This window comes from Kogia breviceps, chromosome X (genome assembly GCF_026419965.1).
Source record: "Kogia breviceps isolate mKogBre1 chromosome X, mKogBre1 haplotype 1, whole genome shotgun sequence".
NCBI lineage: Eukaryota > Metazoa > Chordata > Mammalia > Artiodactyla > Physeteridae > Kogia > Kogia breviceps.
In genome coordinates, this window is record NC_081330.1 from 92,801,011 (window position 1) to 92,814,697 (window position 13,687).

Below are 13,687 nucleotides of genomic sequence, written 5' to 3' on the forward strand. Positions count from 1 at the left end.
AACATGCACACTAGTGAGATTCTGGTCAAAGTGAAGAGGACTAATAAGCTTTTAATAAGGGTTTTAAATGTCAAGTCCAGAAATTGTATTGCTTTGTATGTGCCAAAGAAAACTGTCTTCTAGGCCCCTTTCCTTAGAGCAAGTAAACAAGAGACTGGGCCTCCCAAAGCTGGATTTACTACACAGCACCTTCTGAAAGGACATTTATGGTTTTTGTTGATGTCACTTAGGAGATCATTTTGTTGCAGAACTTTGTGATGATAGGATTCTGTCTCAGGCCACACTGTGAGATGGATATTTTACTTCCTGAGAGGTAGGATGCAGAGGTGCCCCCCACCCTAAGCAGTAACAGTGGTCCTCCTGCCAGATCCCACAGCCTTAACTCCCTGGAGGCCCAGCACAGACTGCCTTACACCGAGTACGCAACCAGTAAGGAGTAGCCACAATGTTTACCTGGGCCTGGATCAGTGGGCCAGGCAGGTCTCTGAAGTTCCCAAGTCTCCATCCACATGGCAAAACAAATTCATGACTGGATGGGAGGAATGGTCCTGGGGCCTGTCCCAACTAGTTGGGAGGCACAGAAGACAGGCCATCAATACTGGAACTCTCACAATACAGGGACCCATGTAACCTGTCAGCTCTGGTTGCCGTTTAACAGCACCATATACTGGGTGGTTTATAAACAGAAATTTCCCATACTTCTCGAGGCTGGAGTCCTACATCAGGGTGCCAGCAAGGCCAAGCTCACCTGGGGGAGAGCTTTCTAGATTGCAGACTGCCAACTTCTCATTGTATCCTCACATGGTGTGGTGGAGAGCAGGAGATTGAAGCAAGCTTTCTTAGTGACTATTACAAGGGCACTAATCCCATCATGAGGGTGGAGCCCTCATCTAACCCTAACCATCCCCCCCAAAGGCCTCACCTCCTAATACCATCACATTGGGGAAAGTACACAATCTGTCCATTAACACCTGTCCCATGAATGAGTGAATAAGGCAGTTTAGGATGTCCTGAAACTTATAGTCTTGGTGGTACTTGGCTCAGTATCTGCCAGTTAGAAGCAATGGACATAGATGATCAAACTCTAAAGAGGGATAGAACCCATGGGACTCCAATGCAAGCACCAGAACCATGACTAAAGGGGGTTAAAACTGAGGAACTACCACTATACCACTGAAGACCCTCACACCACCATGGAAGACTGAACGCCTGTGGTTGATGCCTTTGCCAACTGTTTTTAACAGCTATAAACATGCTTATTAAATGCACTTGACCCCCCAAACAGAAAATGTAAATTGTCCATGAGGCTCAGACATGAGGTTAAATGACTCACTGAAGGTCAAATAAGTAGAAAGCAGCAGAGCCTGGATTTGAATCCTGCAATCAGAACCCAGAGGCTGTGCTCCTAGAACTGTTTTCAAACCGGGATTCTCCTGTGTCCCTCACACCAAGGTGAGCTTACTATACCTGCCCCCATGCCCAGTATTTCAGGAGGAGGAGCTGGCACCACTGTTTACTGCAGGATTTAGCCTACATTCTGAGAACAATCTTGTAAGGAGGGCACCTACCTGATGCTCAGAGAAGACAGGGAGATTCAAACTCAAGCAGTCATCCCAAAGGTGACACCAAGATGATCACAACGGGACCAAGAGACCATCTCAGGAAACCCAATTCCAGCCACGAGGGGACTTCACCTGGACTCCCCAACCCTTCCCACAAGCCTTATGTATACCAAAACCAGTCCCAAACTCAACCAAACTTTGAACTCAAGGTCTCTACCCTTCCGGCAGTCCCAGCCCACCCCCTAACTAAATCCTTTTCTCAGTCTCCCTCTTGACCTTCTTCTATTTTTAATTTAGAATAAGCCTCTATACCTTAATTTGAGTAAGGAAACAGCACTGTCAATATCAATTTGTTTTCAGATTTAATCTTTTTAATCAACTCGGTGAAAGACATCCTAAACGCTACATGAAACACAACAGAATATTTTTTCTTCCAGTATTAAAAAAAATGACACACAAATATTTTTAAGAAACTTCTATATAATCAAGGCAGAGATCTGGAGTAAAAAACACCTCTAAGTAATCATGTTCTTCATTTCTTATAGTTACAGTCAGGAATTGCTTCCTAATGATTAAACATTGTGTACAGGTGTTTAAAATGTTCCTAGATGCACATTATTTAAAAAAAATCAGTCTGGCCAAACATTTTTTGCCAGAACCAACATTCCTGAGAGCCCGAACTAAAAAACTGGTAAAAAAGGAAAAAATATCCAGACTCCACAATGTCTCAGAATTTGTCTTTAAATGGGAGAAAAATTTAAAAAAACACATGGAACTTTCTGAAAGGTCTTAACAAGCTACCTTGGGAGCTCTACTCAAAAAAAGAAGTTGATGTAACTAAAACAGATGTTTCAGTGCAGCTCCAAAAATCTTTATAAATACAGCCATTTGGAGGGATGGTCCTGGATCAGAAGAAGTTTTATTCCTTGTGTATCTGAGAACAGTAAGAAGGGGGAGAATTGTGATGTTGGGAATAAGGCTAACATGCTCACTTCCCAGGGTTGATGAGGATGCTGAAAGGCTAGACAACAGGGACACCCCTCCACTTCTTCCATGCTCAATAGGAGTAGATAATTACAGACAAGACAGGTTTGACACACCCCCGCACCCCACCAAAGCAGACTAGCCTTTAACAGGCACCTGAGAGCAAGGGAGGCCTATGAATAGTGTCAGGTGGCCTTGTTGAGGTATGCATAGGCAGGAGAAAAGTGAGAGGGACAGGACTGGTACATAGAAGTCTGCTCGGTGGCAACATAGAAGCCTCACCTACATTAGGTGTGCATGCCTCATCTCAGTTGTCATAATTATCCCTGTAATTTCCTCCTGAGTAGCGGTCATAACCACCCTGGCTTCTGGGAAAAAACATACACAGTAGTATCACAGGAACATCTTATATACACCTTCTGATAATACTAAAACCCACGTCTGATAATACTAAAAACCACGAGTAGTTACAAATCCTGTCACATTTTTAATGTACTACAATATAAACTTTAACGTGTAAAATGAGATATATTAAACATGAATACGAAGTAAACATCAATTATGTATAACTTAAGTATAGCATTTTAAACCATATTAAACATTAACAGAATACACACAATCAAGACAGTACAATAAACATGTATGTGTCACTGTCTACTGCACAATGCAATTAATATGACCTAATAACTTGTTATATTTAACCCAAATTATTGTTTCACACTTACTTTGTAGTTTCATTATAATTTGTAAAAGCAAACACTAGTAGCACCACAGTAAGAAATGTATGAATACTCAGGCAGCCGAGCTGAGACCTTGGGGAGAGGTAAGAGCACCACCAGAGTACCCCAACCCCTTGGCTACCCACCTGCCACCATAGTCTCTGGACCTTCCATATCCATATCCATATCCTCCAGGTCGGCTATCATACCTGCCACTTCCATAGCCCTGGTCCCCACCACCTACAACAGATAAAAAATATTCAAATGGCAATTGTCCAGACATAGGCTAACAGGCAATCTCCTCCATATCCCATGATCAAACTTACCACTTCACTTACCTCTACAGTAGCTGCGACCACGCCCATAGGCCCCAAAGGCACCCCCTCTCGTTCCCCGGGCCGACTTGCCCGCGTGGTCTACACGGATCTGACGACCGTCCAGAGACTAGGTGTGGGGAGACACAAGGAGGATGGATGGGTTGGTGGTCAAACAGACCAGGGATGAGGTAAGAGTGGGCTGGGCAGGTGGGCAAAAGAGCCCAGAAACTCCTGCTGGGCACCAGGTTCTGGGTGCCACATTCCAGAACAAGCTCCTTTGACCAGAATGGCTTTATCAGGAGCTACAGAATCCCACATAATGACCTGAATCCACCGTGTTCCCCCTGCTACTACTTACATCTTGACTGAACTCAGGTTGAGTTCTCCTCCCCACTCCTCTAAGCTGCCCGACTATTAGGGCTAGATAGACACCTCTCTTGGTTTGAGGCTTCAGAGTCCATCCCAGAAGACTCACGAGGTCCTCTCCGGGCCAGGCCCACAGGTCTGCAGACTCTACTACCTAAGCCCAGAGCAGGTCAACCATCCACAGGTGGCTTCTCGGCCTCATGCAGGACCAGTCGTCGCCTCCCAGGCAGCCCGGCTCTGTCTGCCGCTGCCCTCCACCCCCTAGAACAGAAGGCAGTCACGCTCCTGTGAGTGGGCACTGCGGAGCTTGGTGGCCGCGCTGCCCCTAGCAGACACAGAGGGGAAAAACAGAAAGAATGGTCGAAGTGACAGATGGGAGCAGGGCCCCTATGCAGGTAGGCGGCCTCACCTCTCCATTCATGGCTCTCATGGCATCTGAGGCATGCTCTGGATTGGTGAAGGTGATGAAGCCAAAACCCCGGGATCGCTGAGTCTCCCGGTCCTTGACAACAACCACTAGAAAAAGGAGAAGGGAGAGAAGTAAGAGGACAAGTGGCAAAGGGTGTTGGACCCTCCTCCCACCAATCCTCAATTGAAAGTTATCGAGTTCTCAGCCTTAAACCTAGGAACAAAAGCAGGAAAGGAGTAATGTAAAGGCCTGGGGTTCTGACCCTTTTCTCCTGTTTCCTGAAATGCACGGGCCCCAGACTTTCTTCCACACACACACACACCCATCACGTGTCTGGCCCATGTCTCACCCTCAGAAATAGGTCCGAAGCTGCTGAAGTGGTCTTCCAGAGCCTGCTCATCAGTGTTGAAGTTGAGCCCTCCCACGAAGAGCTTCCCTTCTTCAGAGGACATGGCGGTAAATTCAAGTCCTGTGAAGAGAATATGGAGAAGAGTGAAAAAAGCAGTGTAGTTGGGAGAAAGAAGAGGTTGGAGAAATGAGAAAAGATAAAGAGAACAAAGAAGAGACAAAAGGAACAAAATAAGGGGTAACTACGGAGAAACACAGAAAGGCCAAACAGGCGGGAACCTATGCGGTGAGCTCAGCGAGGTAGCCATTTGGGGGGGGCCGCCTTCGCGCATGCCCACAACATCCCCCGCCACCGCGCCCGTCATTTTGTGCGGCCGCGCATGCCCAGAAAACTCTTGCGCTCCCTCCGCACCCGCAAAACAAGATGGCGGCGGTAACGTAAGAAAACCCCCACCCCCACCCAGGTCTAAGTCACCGCCACCACCCACGCCGCCAGCCCCTCTCGGCATTCCTCGTACTCGGATATAGCGCGCCAGCCTCGTACCAACCAAAAAGTGTCACCTCTGAGCACGGGAACCCACCCGCCCCGGAGAAGCCCAGGCCTACGTGTCAGAAGCCGGTACTCTCCCCACTCGCGCACCTCGCTCTCGCCCGGCGTGGCACACGTCAGTGGGGCGAGGAGCGGTCGCTCCGCAAAACGCACGCTGCTTACCTGGAAATAAACGGAAAGGCCGAAGAGACAGCTACCGCCAAGAAGCTGAGAGACTGGGAAGGGCGCCGCGCGGGAAGACTCCTGATAAAGCGTACGTAGCGGCACGTCACGGATCGTCCGCCACGCGTGCCGGCGTGCGCGCTCATTGGCTGACGCCAGCGAGGGGGCGGGGTGGGAGGAAGGGACGGCGATGCAAAGGGATCGATGCGCTGAGCACGCTTCCGGGAATGGAGGCGAGGTTTGTGTAGTTGGTTCCCCCTGGCATCAGCATCTCTCCACTGGCCCCCAGCCGTTTTCATCCCCTACACGCACGAGCCTTTTCGCTGTCACACCCATTTCCGTCCCGGACATCAACCTCACCATCCTTGACGTCGTCTCCCCCATTGGTTTTGACGTCTTCCTCTAGGTCCCTGAGGACATAATTACCGTCCTCTGATAACCTCTTTCACCTTCTAGTTCTCTAACCTCATACCTCTCGAGGCCTCGATGTTTTATCTCCCCACTGTCCCTGACGTCATCGCCCTTCACAGTCCTTAACATCAGACCCTTTGTTTCTTAGTCCCTAACCCTGACCCCTACGTTTCTTTCTCTATGCCCAACATCTAGCCACCTGTTACGGGACCCTTTTCCCTGGCATCGTTCCTTCTCATTTATAACTTCAGCCCTCATCCTTATCTGACAGCCGCCTGAAGCCAGTTTCTCGAATTCCCTACCAGTGGACCGCCTGAGGTGCCTTCTACAGAAGAGGATGCTTCAATCTTCAGAAGGAGTAAATCCCAATCCAACAGAACGATTATTTGCTGTCACTCAGAGTTGCTGAACCCTTGATCCACAGAAAGGACTTTCACAATACATAATGGACTTATCCAAAGCAAAGAGTGTCTGAGCCCACTCCCCACAGTTTGTTCTTGTTCAGCCTTCTGAGTGTCTGAGCTACCTTTACAATGAATGGATTTGACAGACTTTTCGTTTCTGAACTCCCCATCAAGGAAGAATGGGTTAGTTTGCCCTCAGAGACTCTAAATATGTCATCCATAGAATGGACTTGTCCAGCCTGCTAAGGGTCAGCACCCCAAACACAGACTAGGTTTAACTTTTGGAGTACAGTATGGTATGCATCCACAAAATGGACTTGTCTGGCTTTTGCCATATCCAGACTTCTATGCCCAGGATGGACGTGAAGAGATTTCACATTGTCCACATATATGCTAGCCTTAGCCCTCTTGATAATCTGAGCCCCCATGCAAAAATTAGAGGTACTTATTTACCTCTCAGAGTGTCTGAGCTCTGATCATATTTCACAGTTCGTGACACATCGTCATGGTTGTTCTATGCAAAGCCTCTCATTTTATTTATTCTTTTATTCCTGCACCCAACTATCATTCTATTCCTCCCACAGTTAACTATTTTATTGGGTTTAATGTGTATCTCTTGGTGTGATTTCATATAAAATGTGCATTTTTGTGTATGCTTTTTTAAAAAAAGTATTTAGACTGTGCTGGGCCTTAGTTGTGTCATATAGGATCTTAGTTGCAGCATGCAGACTTCTTGGTTGGGGCATGCGAACTCTTTAGTTGCAGCATGCATGCAGGATCTAGTTCCCTAACCAGGGATTGAACCCAGGCCCCCTGCATTGGGAGCGCAGAGTCTTACCCATTGGACCACCAGGGAAGTCCCTTGGTATGCTTTTAATTTAAATGGTAGTGTCATTTGTTTTGGGTTTTTTTACTCTTTTTTTTTCAACCAGCATTATGTTTTTATTCCATCTGTAGGAATTCCCTGGTGGTCCAGTGGTTAATACTCTGTGCTTTCCTTCCTGGGGCCCGGGTTCGATCCCTGGTCGGGGAACTAAGATCCCACAAGCTGTGCAGTGTGGCCAAAACAAAAAACAAACAAAAAAACACTAATGGGAGTTTTGTTGGGATTGCATTGAATTAATAGATTTGGGGCAAAATAATATTTTAATAATATTACCTGTGGAGGTTTTAAGATATGTTCACAAACTCTTTCATAATGCCGCCTTCAAGAGTTGGAGCCTAGTTCCCTTGCCCTTGAGGGTAGGCTGGACTTTTGACTCACTTGTAATGCACAGAATGAGCACGTCACTTCCAAAACTAGGTCATAAAAGGCACTTCAGTTTCCTGCTTTCACACAGACTGCTTTCTCTATGGGACGGTACCTGGTACTTCATGCAGCAGCCCTATGGAGGAACTGAAGCCTGCTGCTAACAGCTATGTGAGTGGGCCTTCTTGGAAGTGGAGTCAAGCCTTCAGATGACTGCAGCCCCCTTCTGCATCCTGACTGCAAACTCATGAGAGACTCAGGTTCAGAACCACCCAGCTAAGCCACTCCCAGAATTCTGACCCTCTGAAACTGAGATAATGATTATTGTTTTAAGTCTGGGAGTAATTTGTTACCAATACATAGCTAATACATCACGAAATCTTCCCAGCAAAGAGCATGAGATGTCTCTCCTTTTATTCAGATCACCTACCGTATTTGTTATTAGAATTAATTTTTTTTTCTTTTTTTAAAAATAGATTTTATTTATTTATTTATTTATGGGCTGCATCGGGTCTTTGTTGCTGCATGCAGGCTTTCTCTAGTTGCGGCGAGTTGGGGCTACTCTTCGTTACGGTGCGAGGGCTTCTCATTGCGGTGGCTTCTCTTGTTGCGGAGCACAGGCTCTAGGCATGCAGGCTTCAGTAGTTGTGGCACGCAGGCTTCAGTAGTTGTGGCTCACGGGCTCTAGAGCACAGGCTCAGTAGTTGTGGCGCATGGGCTTAGTTGTTCCGTGGCATGTGTGATCTTCCCAGACCAGGTCTTGAACCCGTGTCCCCTGCATTGGCAGGCGGATTCTTAACCACTGCGCCACCAGGGAAGCCTCCAATTTTTTTCTCACAGAAGTCTTTTGTATTGGTTAAATTCTTCCCTAGATACTTTATTTTCTTATTGTAGATAAATGGTTTTTATAGGTTGATCTGGAAACTTTGCTGAACTCTCTTATTGGTCCTAACAGTTTTTCTGGTCATTGTTAGTTCCTTAAGGTAGTCAGTCATATCATTTACAAATGGGTTATCAATTCCTTCCAAAATTTAACATCTCATTTCTTTTTCTTTCCTTACAGCACTGGCCAGCTGTATATTAAGTAGCAATATTGAGAGGGAACATCCTTGCCTTATTCCTGATCTTAGAGGGAAAATGTGTTTAAATTTTCTCTATTAGGCATTTTGTTTGTTGTTTTCTTTTAAAAATTTTTGTTTTTTTTCTATTGGGCACTTTTGCTGTTTTTGCCACATAACCTTTATCAAGTCAAAGATGTTCTCTTCTACTCTTATTTTGTTTGCTGAGTTTTTTTTTGTGTGTGTGTGTGTGTGGTACGCGGGCCTCTCACTGTTGTGGCCTCTCCCATTGCGGAGCACAGGCTCCGGACGCACAGGCTCAGTGGCCATGGCTCATGGGCCCAGCTGCTCCGTGGCATGTGGGATCTTCCTGGACCAGGGCACGAACCCGTGTCCCCTGCATTGGCAGGTGGATTCTCAACCACTGTGCTACCAGGGAAGCCCTGAGTTTTTTTTATTTTTTTCAATATCATAAACAAGTGCTGAATTTTATCAAATTTTTTTCTGCTTTGTGACTATCATATAATTTCTCCTCCTTATTAATGTGGTAGTTCACTCATTAATTTTCTAATTTGGATTATGTTTGAATTGCTGGGATAAGCCCTACTTGTGATTTTCTTTAAAACTAACACTGTTGAACTCGGGTAGCTAATATTTTATTAGAATTTTTGCATCTATATTCATAAGTGAAATGGGTCTATAACTTTATTGTCTTGTATCTTCCTTATCTGCTTTTACAGTCAAGACTATACTAGCCTCAAAAAATGAGTTGGGCAGCTTTTGCTTTTTTCCTACTTTCTGGAACCATTTGTATATTTGGGAATTAACAGTTCCTTGGAAGTTTGATGAAGTACATCTGCAAAACCATCTGGGTCTGGGCCTGAAGCTTTTTGTTACAATGAGATGGAGTGTCTTTAACTATCATTTCAAATTTTCTTAAAACTTGTTATGTTTCTCAATTTCTTTTTGCATCAGTCTGAGCACATTTTCATTTTTCCAGAAACTTAAGCCTTTCATCAAGGTTTCTGAATGTATTAGCTTCCAATATTGAGCCTTTTTGTGTCTATAATTTCCCTTTTTCTGTGCTGTATTTTGCGTTCTTTTAAAGCAGTCTTGGCAGAGGCCTATCATTAATATTTTCAAAGAACCAGCTTTTCATTTTGCTATTCTTTATCATTACTTTAAAAATTCTCTTTGGCACTTATTTCCTTCCTTAACGATATTTCCTTCATGACTCATGGAGTCATGGGGTTTGTTCCTCTGCTGCTTTCCCAACTTCTTGATTTGAATGCTTAGGTCATTTATTTCTCAACCTTTCTTCTCTCCTGATAAATGTACTTAAAGCTATGCACTTTCTTTTAATAACTGATTCTGCTGTGTCCCAGAAATTTTGCATGTAGTGTTTTTACTGTTTAGTTCTAAGTATTTCTAAAGTTCCTTTATTTCTTCCTTTACCCAGGGGTTATTTAGTAATGCTAGTTTCCAAAAATGGGGACCTTTTTTTTTTTTTTTTGGCCGTGCTGTGTGGGATATCAGTTCCCCAACCAGGGATTGATCCCAGACCATGGTAGTGAAAGCCCAGAATCCTAACTAGTAGGCCACCAGGGAACTCCTGGGGCCTTTTTTTTTTTTTTTTGCGGTACACGGGCCTCTCACTGTTGTCGCCTCTCCCGTTGCGGAGCACAGGCTCTGGACGCACAGGCTCAGGGGCCATGGCTCACGGGCCTAGCCGCCCCGCAGCACGTGGGATCTTTCCAGACTGGGGCACGAACCGATGTCCCCTGCATTGGCAGGCGGACTCTCAACCACTAAGCCACCAGGGAAGCCCCTGGGGCCTTTTTAAAATTGCTTTTCATTATTGCTAATTTTATTGCATTGTGGTCAGAGAACATGGTTGATGTTGATACTTTTGAATTCATTGAGGCTTTCTTTGTGCCCTAACAGGGTCTATTTTTTCGTAATTAAGTATAAGCATAAAAGGAATCTTCTCCATTTGTTAAGTGGAGGGTTATATAGGAACGTGTGTCATATATATGAAATTATATATCAAGCTTAAAAATGTATTGTTCAGGTCTCCTTAGGAGTATATGTGTTTATGGTAGACATATATTCTTTGTTAATGAGTATATGTCCTTCTTTGTCTTTTGTGATCTGAAATTTCATTTTGTTAGCTATTAGGATGTCTCTCCCAGCTTTCTTTGGGCTTTTATTAGTCTGCTATATATTTTCTTCATCCTTTCATTTTCAGCATCCCTGTGTGTGTGTGTGTGTGTGTGTGTGTGTGTGTGTACACTTGGACCTTTTTTTAAAAAAACAAAATCCATTGAGGGTGGTGTTCTAAATGTTTTTTGTACTATTATATTAAAACTTCTGACATCTCATTTCATCTTCTCCATTTACAGTATTTCTTTTTTTTCTACCATACTCATACCTTATTTTGAGTCCTTTTTCTATTTCTTGTTCCTGTTTTATATTTTCTCTCTTATTATACTTATTTAAAAGTCTTCACTTGTATCTCCCAGTATTTCTGCTTCAGATACTGTATGTCACCCAGTGTGGTAGCCAGTCTGATATAGCCCCCAATGATCCCTGCCTCCTGATGTTCACATCCTGCGTGGTTCCCCTCCATGTTTTACTAGGGTTGGCCGATGTGACCAAGAAACTACAACAAAAGTGACGGTATGCCATTTCTGAGGTTAAGTTATAATAGACATTGTAGTTCTGTCTTGGTCACGGTCTCTTGCCTGCCTGCTGGGACCATGTGTTGTTTGGAGCCCCAGGGAGAGGCTCACGTGGTGAAAAACTGAAGCCTCCTACCAACAGCTCTGTGAGTGGGCCATGTTAGCGGTGGGTCGTTCAGCCAAGTCATGCCTTCAGCTGACTGCAGTCCTGGCTGACAACTTGACTGAAACCTCAGAAGAGACCCGGAGCCAAAACCACATGGCTAAGCTGCTCCCAGACTCCTGACCCTCAGAAACTGAGAAAATAAATATTTGTTGTTTTAAGCTAAGTTTGGGGGTGATTTGTTATACAGCAATAGATAACTAATACATCCAGTTTATTTTTCACTGGAGGTCGTTATACTGCCTGGGTGTCTTGTTCTTTTGGCAGTGAGCTCATATTCCCCTGACGTGAGCAGCTGTTCTGGCTGGTAACTGTACTAAGGGAAGGCTGAAGGCCAGACTTGACTCTGGTTCATCACCTGGAGTCCAAGGGGTAAAGGGGTGTGAGGGGAGATGAGCCAGAGGGTGGAGAGTCCCAGGCACCACACAAGTAGAGCTCTCACTCCCATCTACGATCACACCACCCAACAATTCTGCTGGTAGGTTTCATCTTTAAACCCTAAGAGGGGGGGGTCATCTCCCAGGTGTTACCACTAGCCCTGGTATCTGGAGGGGGACAGTTGGGGAGTAATCACTCCTCTGGATGCTCATTTCCTCCCCTCAGCAGGGTTCTTGATACCCTGATACTAGCCCTCCGCCCGCCAGACACCTGTACCAGTGGTTTGGATGATTTCTGCAGTGAGGGGGCAGGCAAGGCAACATGGGGGAGGGGCACCAGCCAGAATTTAAATCCCTAACCTGTCCTGTATTTGCTGCCTCCAGCCATCCACCACTCAAAACACACAGGTCAGTTAAAGATAACCTTCCATCTCCTCATAGGTCTTCATAGCTGTGCTAGTTTCTGGAACTCATGTTTCCCTCTGTAGTTTCCCCAGAGTAGTTTTTAGGCAAGGGAATCAGTGGCTTGTGCTGTCTGCCATCTTAGCAGGAACCAGAAGTCCCAAGTAACTTCGGAAACTAATAGAGATTTCTGTCCTTCATGTTATCTGAGCCTCCTGTTCACAGAAAGGACTCCTCTGGCCTTCAGAGGTCCCAAGCTGCCATACACAGAATTGACTTGTCTGACTTCTCAAATATCTAAGCTCATAAATCACAGAATGCACCCAGAGGGTGTCAGCTGGTTACTGACAAAGGGGACATTTCAGGTCCTCAGAGGGCCAGATTCTCCCATATCTTGGATGGCCCCTGGGGCCAGGGTGCCTAAGCCCCTTATCCGCACTTGTTAGACCCACAGTCTTGGAGACCCTAGGCACAGAATGGTCTTGTCCTGCCTCCGGTGACTGAGCCCTCATCTGAGGAGTGGTCAGCCTCCTGTCCAATACTGGGGGGTGATGAGAGCCTTTTAAGAGTTAACTCCAGCTTTATATGACATTGTTTTGGGAGAGACAGATGAGAGGATAGCTGCCCTTGTGCCCCTCACCTGTCAGTATTGCCTAGAGCAGCAACTTCCGGCCAGAACCTGGCACAGTGGGGCCACGACCTGAAGGACCCCAAGTTACTTTATCCATCATCTGCCATGTCTTCTGTGGAGGGACAGCACTCGGCCTGTGAGAGAATCTGCCTTCTGAGAAGGTAAGTGGGAAAAATGAACTTTTTTGGATCATTATCCTCCACATAGGTAGGTGACTCCTTTTAGGGCCTGAGCTTTATCAGTGCTTGATTTGTTTGTCCACAGTAGTGGGACGGAGAAGGCAAATAAATGGTTTCTATTGTTGAAATGATTAAGACAGGTATCCATGAGCTGGAAACCCAGTTTAGTGCTGACAGCCTGAGGCATGGCAAGGCCACAGTCCCTTAAGCTGTCCCCAAAGCAAGTGACGAGAATAGGAACCTTAGACCCCTGCCCAGGACCACTAGCATTAGTGCATAAGACTCACAGAGAAGGGTATGGATCCTAGAAATGGTGACGTGTGGAATGCTAGAGGTAGCTGGCGCAATGTTTCTAAGTAGCCCATACTTCCCAACCTTTGTAATGAATCTTGCCCTTTCTGAATCAGGAACTCTCTCTCCCATCCCTCATTCAAGGGCCTGTCCTAAAACATACATTCACAGACATCATCCAGACCCTTATAGGCAGACAGATGTACCACAAAACAGCCTCAGGCCTCCTCAAGCAGTCCTCGACCTGGGCTCACCTTCTAGAACTGATTTCTCAGCATCCATTCTCCTGCCACTGGGGAAGCAGGAGCCGCCCTTCACCTGAAACGGGAAGTATTTCAGCTCCAGCAGGTAAAGAGGCCCTGGGGACTCTCATCTACAACAAAAACCAGGGAGAAGGCAGAGAAATACACAGACCACAGTGACC

General features: G+C 45.7%; 1 protein-coding gene across 2 annotated transcripts; it reads right to left on the reverse strand.

The window, feature by feature from the left end:
• Positions 1-1,911: 1,911 nt before the first annotated feature.
• On the reverse strand, positions 1,912-5,697 carry RBM3 (RNA binding motif protein 3). 2 transcript variants are annotated; one of them, XM_059051237.2, is made up of 7 exons: positions 5,418-5,697; positions 4,707-4,826; positions 4,358-4,464; positions 3,604-3,709; positions 3,412-3,505; positions 2,829-2,911; positions 1,912-2,496 (listed from the first exon to the last, which is right to left on the reverse strand). In XM_059051237.2, the coding sequence occupies exons 2-6, from the start codon at positions 4,807-4,809 to the stop codon at positions 2,854-2,856; spliced, it is 468 nt and encodes a 155-aa protein (XP_058907220.1). In that variant the 5' UTR covers positions 4,810-4,826; positions 5,418-5,697; the 3' UTR covers positions 1,912-2,496; positions 2,829-2,853. The 2 variants fall into 2 exon arrangements, with proteins under 2 accessions (XP_058907220.1, XP_058907219.1); XM_059051236.2 differs by having other exon boundaries at positions 2,829-2,914.
• Positions 5,698-13,687: the final 7,990 nt, after the last annotated feature.

Bases quoted from the DNA above. Each gene is read 5' to 3' on its own strand.
- RBM3 (XM_059051236.2), bottom strand. From the start codon at position 4,809: ATGTCCTCTGAAGAAGGGAAGCTCTTCGTGGGAGGGCTCAACTTCAAC. The intron at 4,465-4,706 runs GTGAGACATGGG...TCCTTTTTCTAG, and splicing joins CTTCGGACCTATTTCTGAGG to TGGTTGTTGTCAAGGACCGG. The intron at 3,506-3,603 runs GTAAGTGAAGTG...TATCTGTTGTAG, and splicing joins TGGTCGCAGCTACTGTAGAG to GTGGTGGGGACCAGGGCTAT.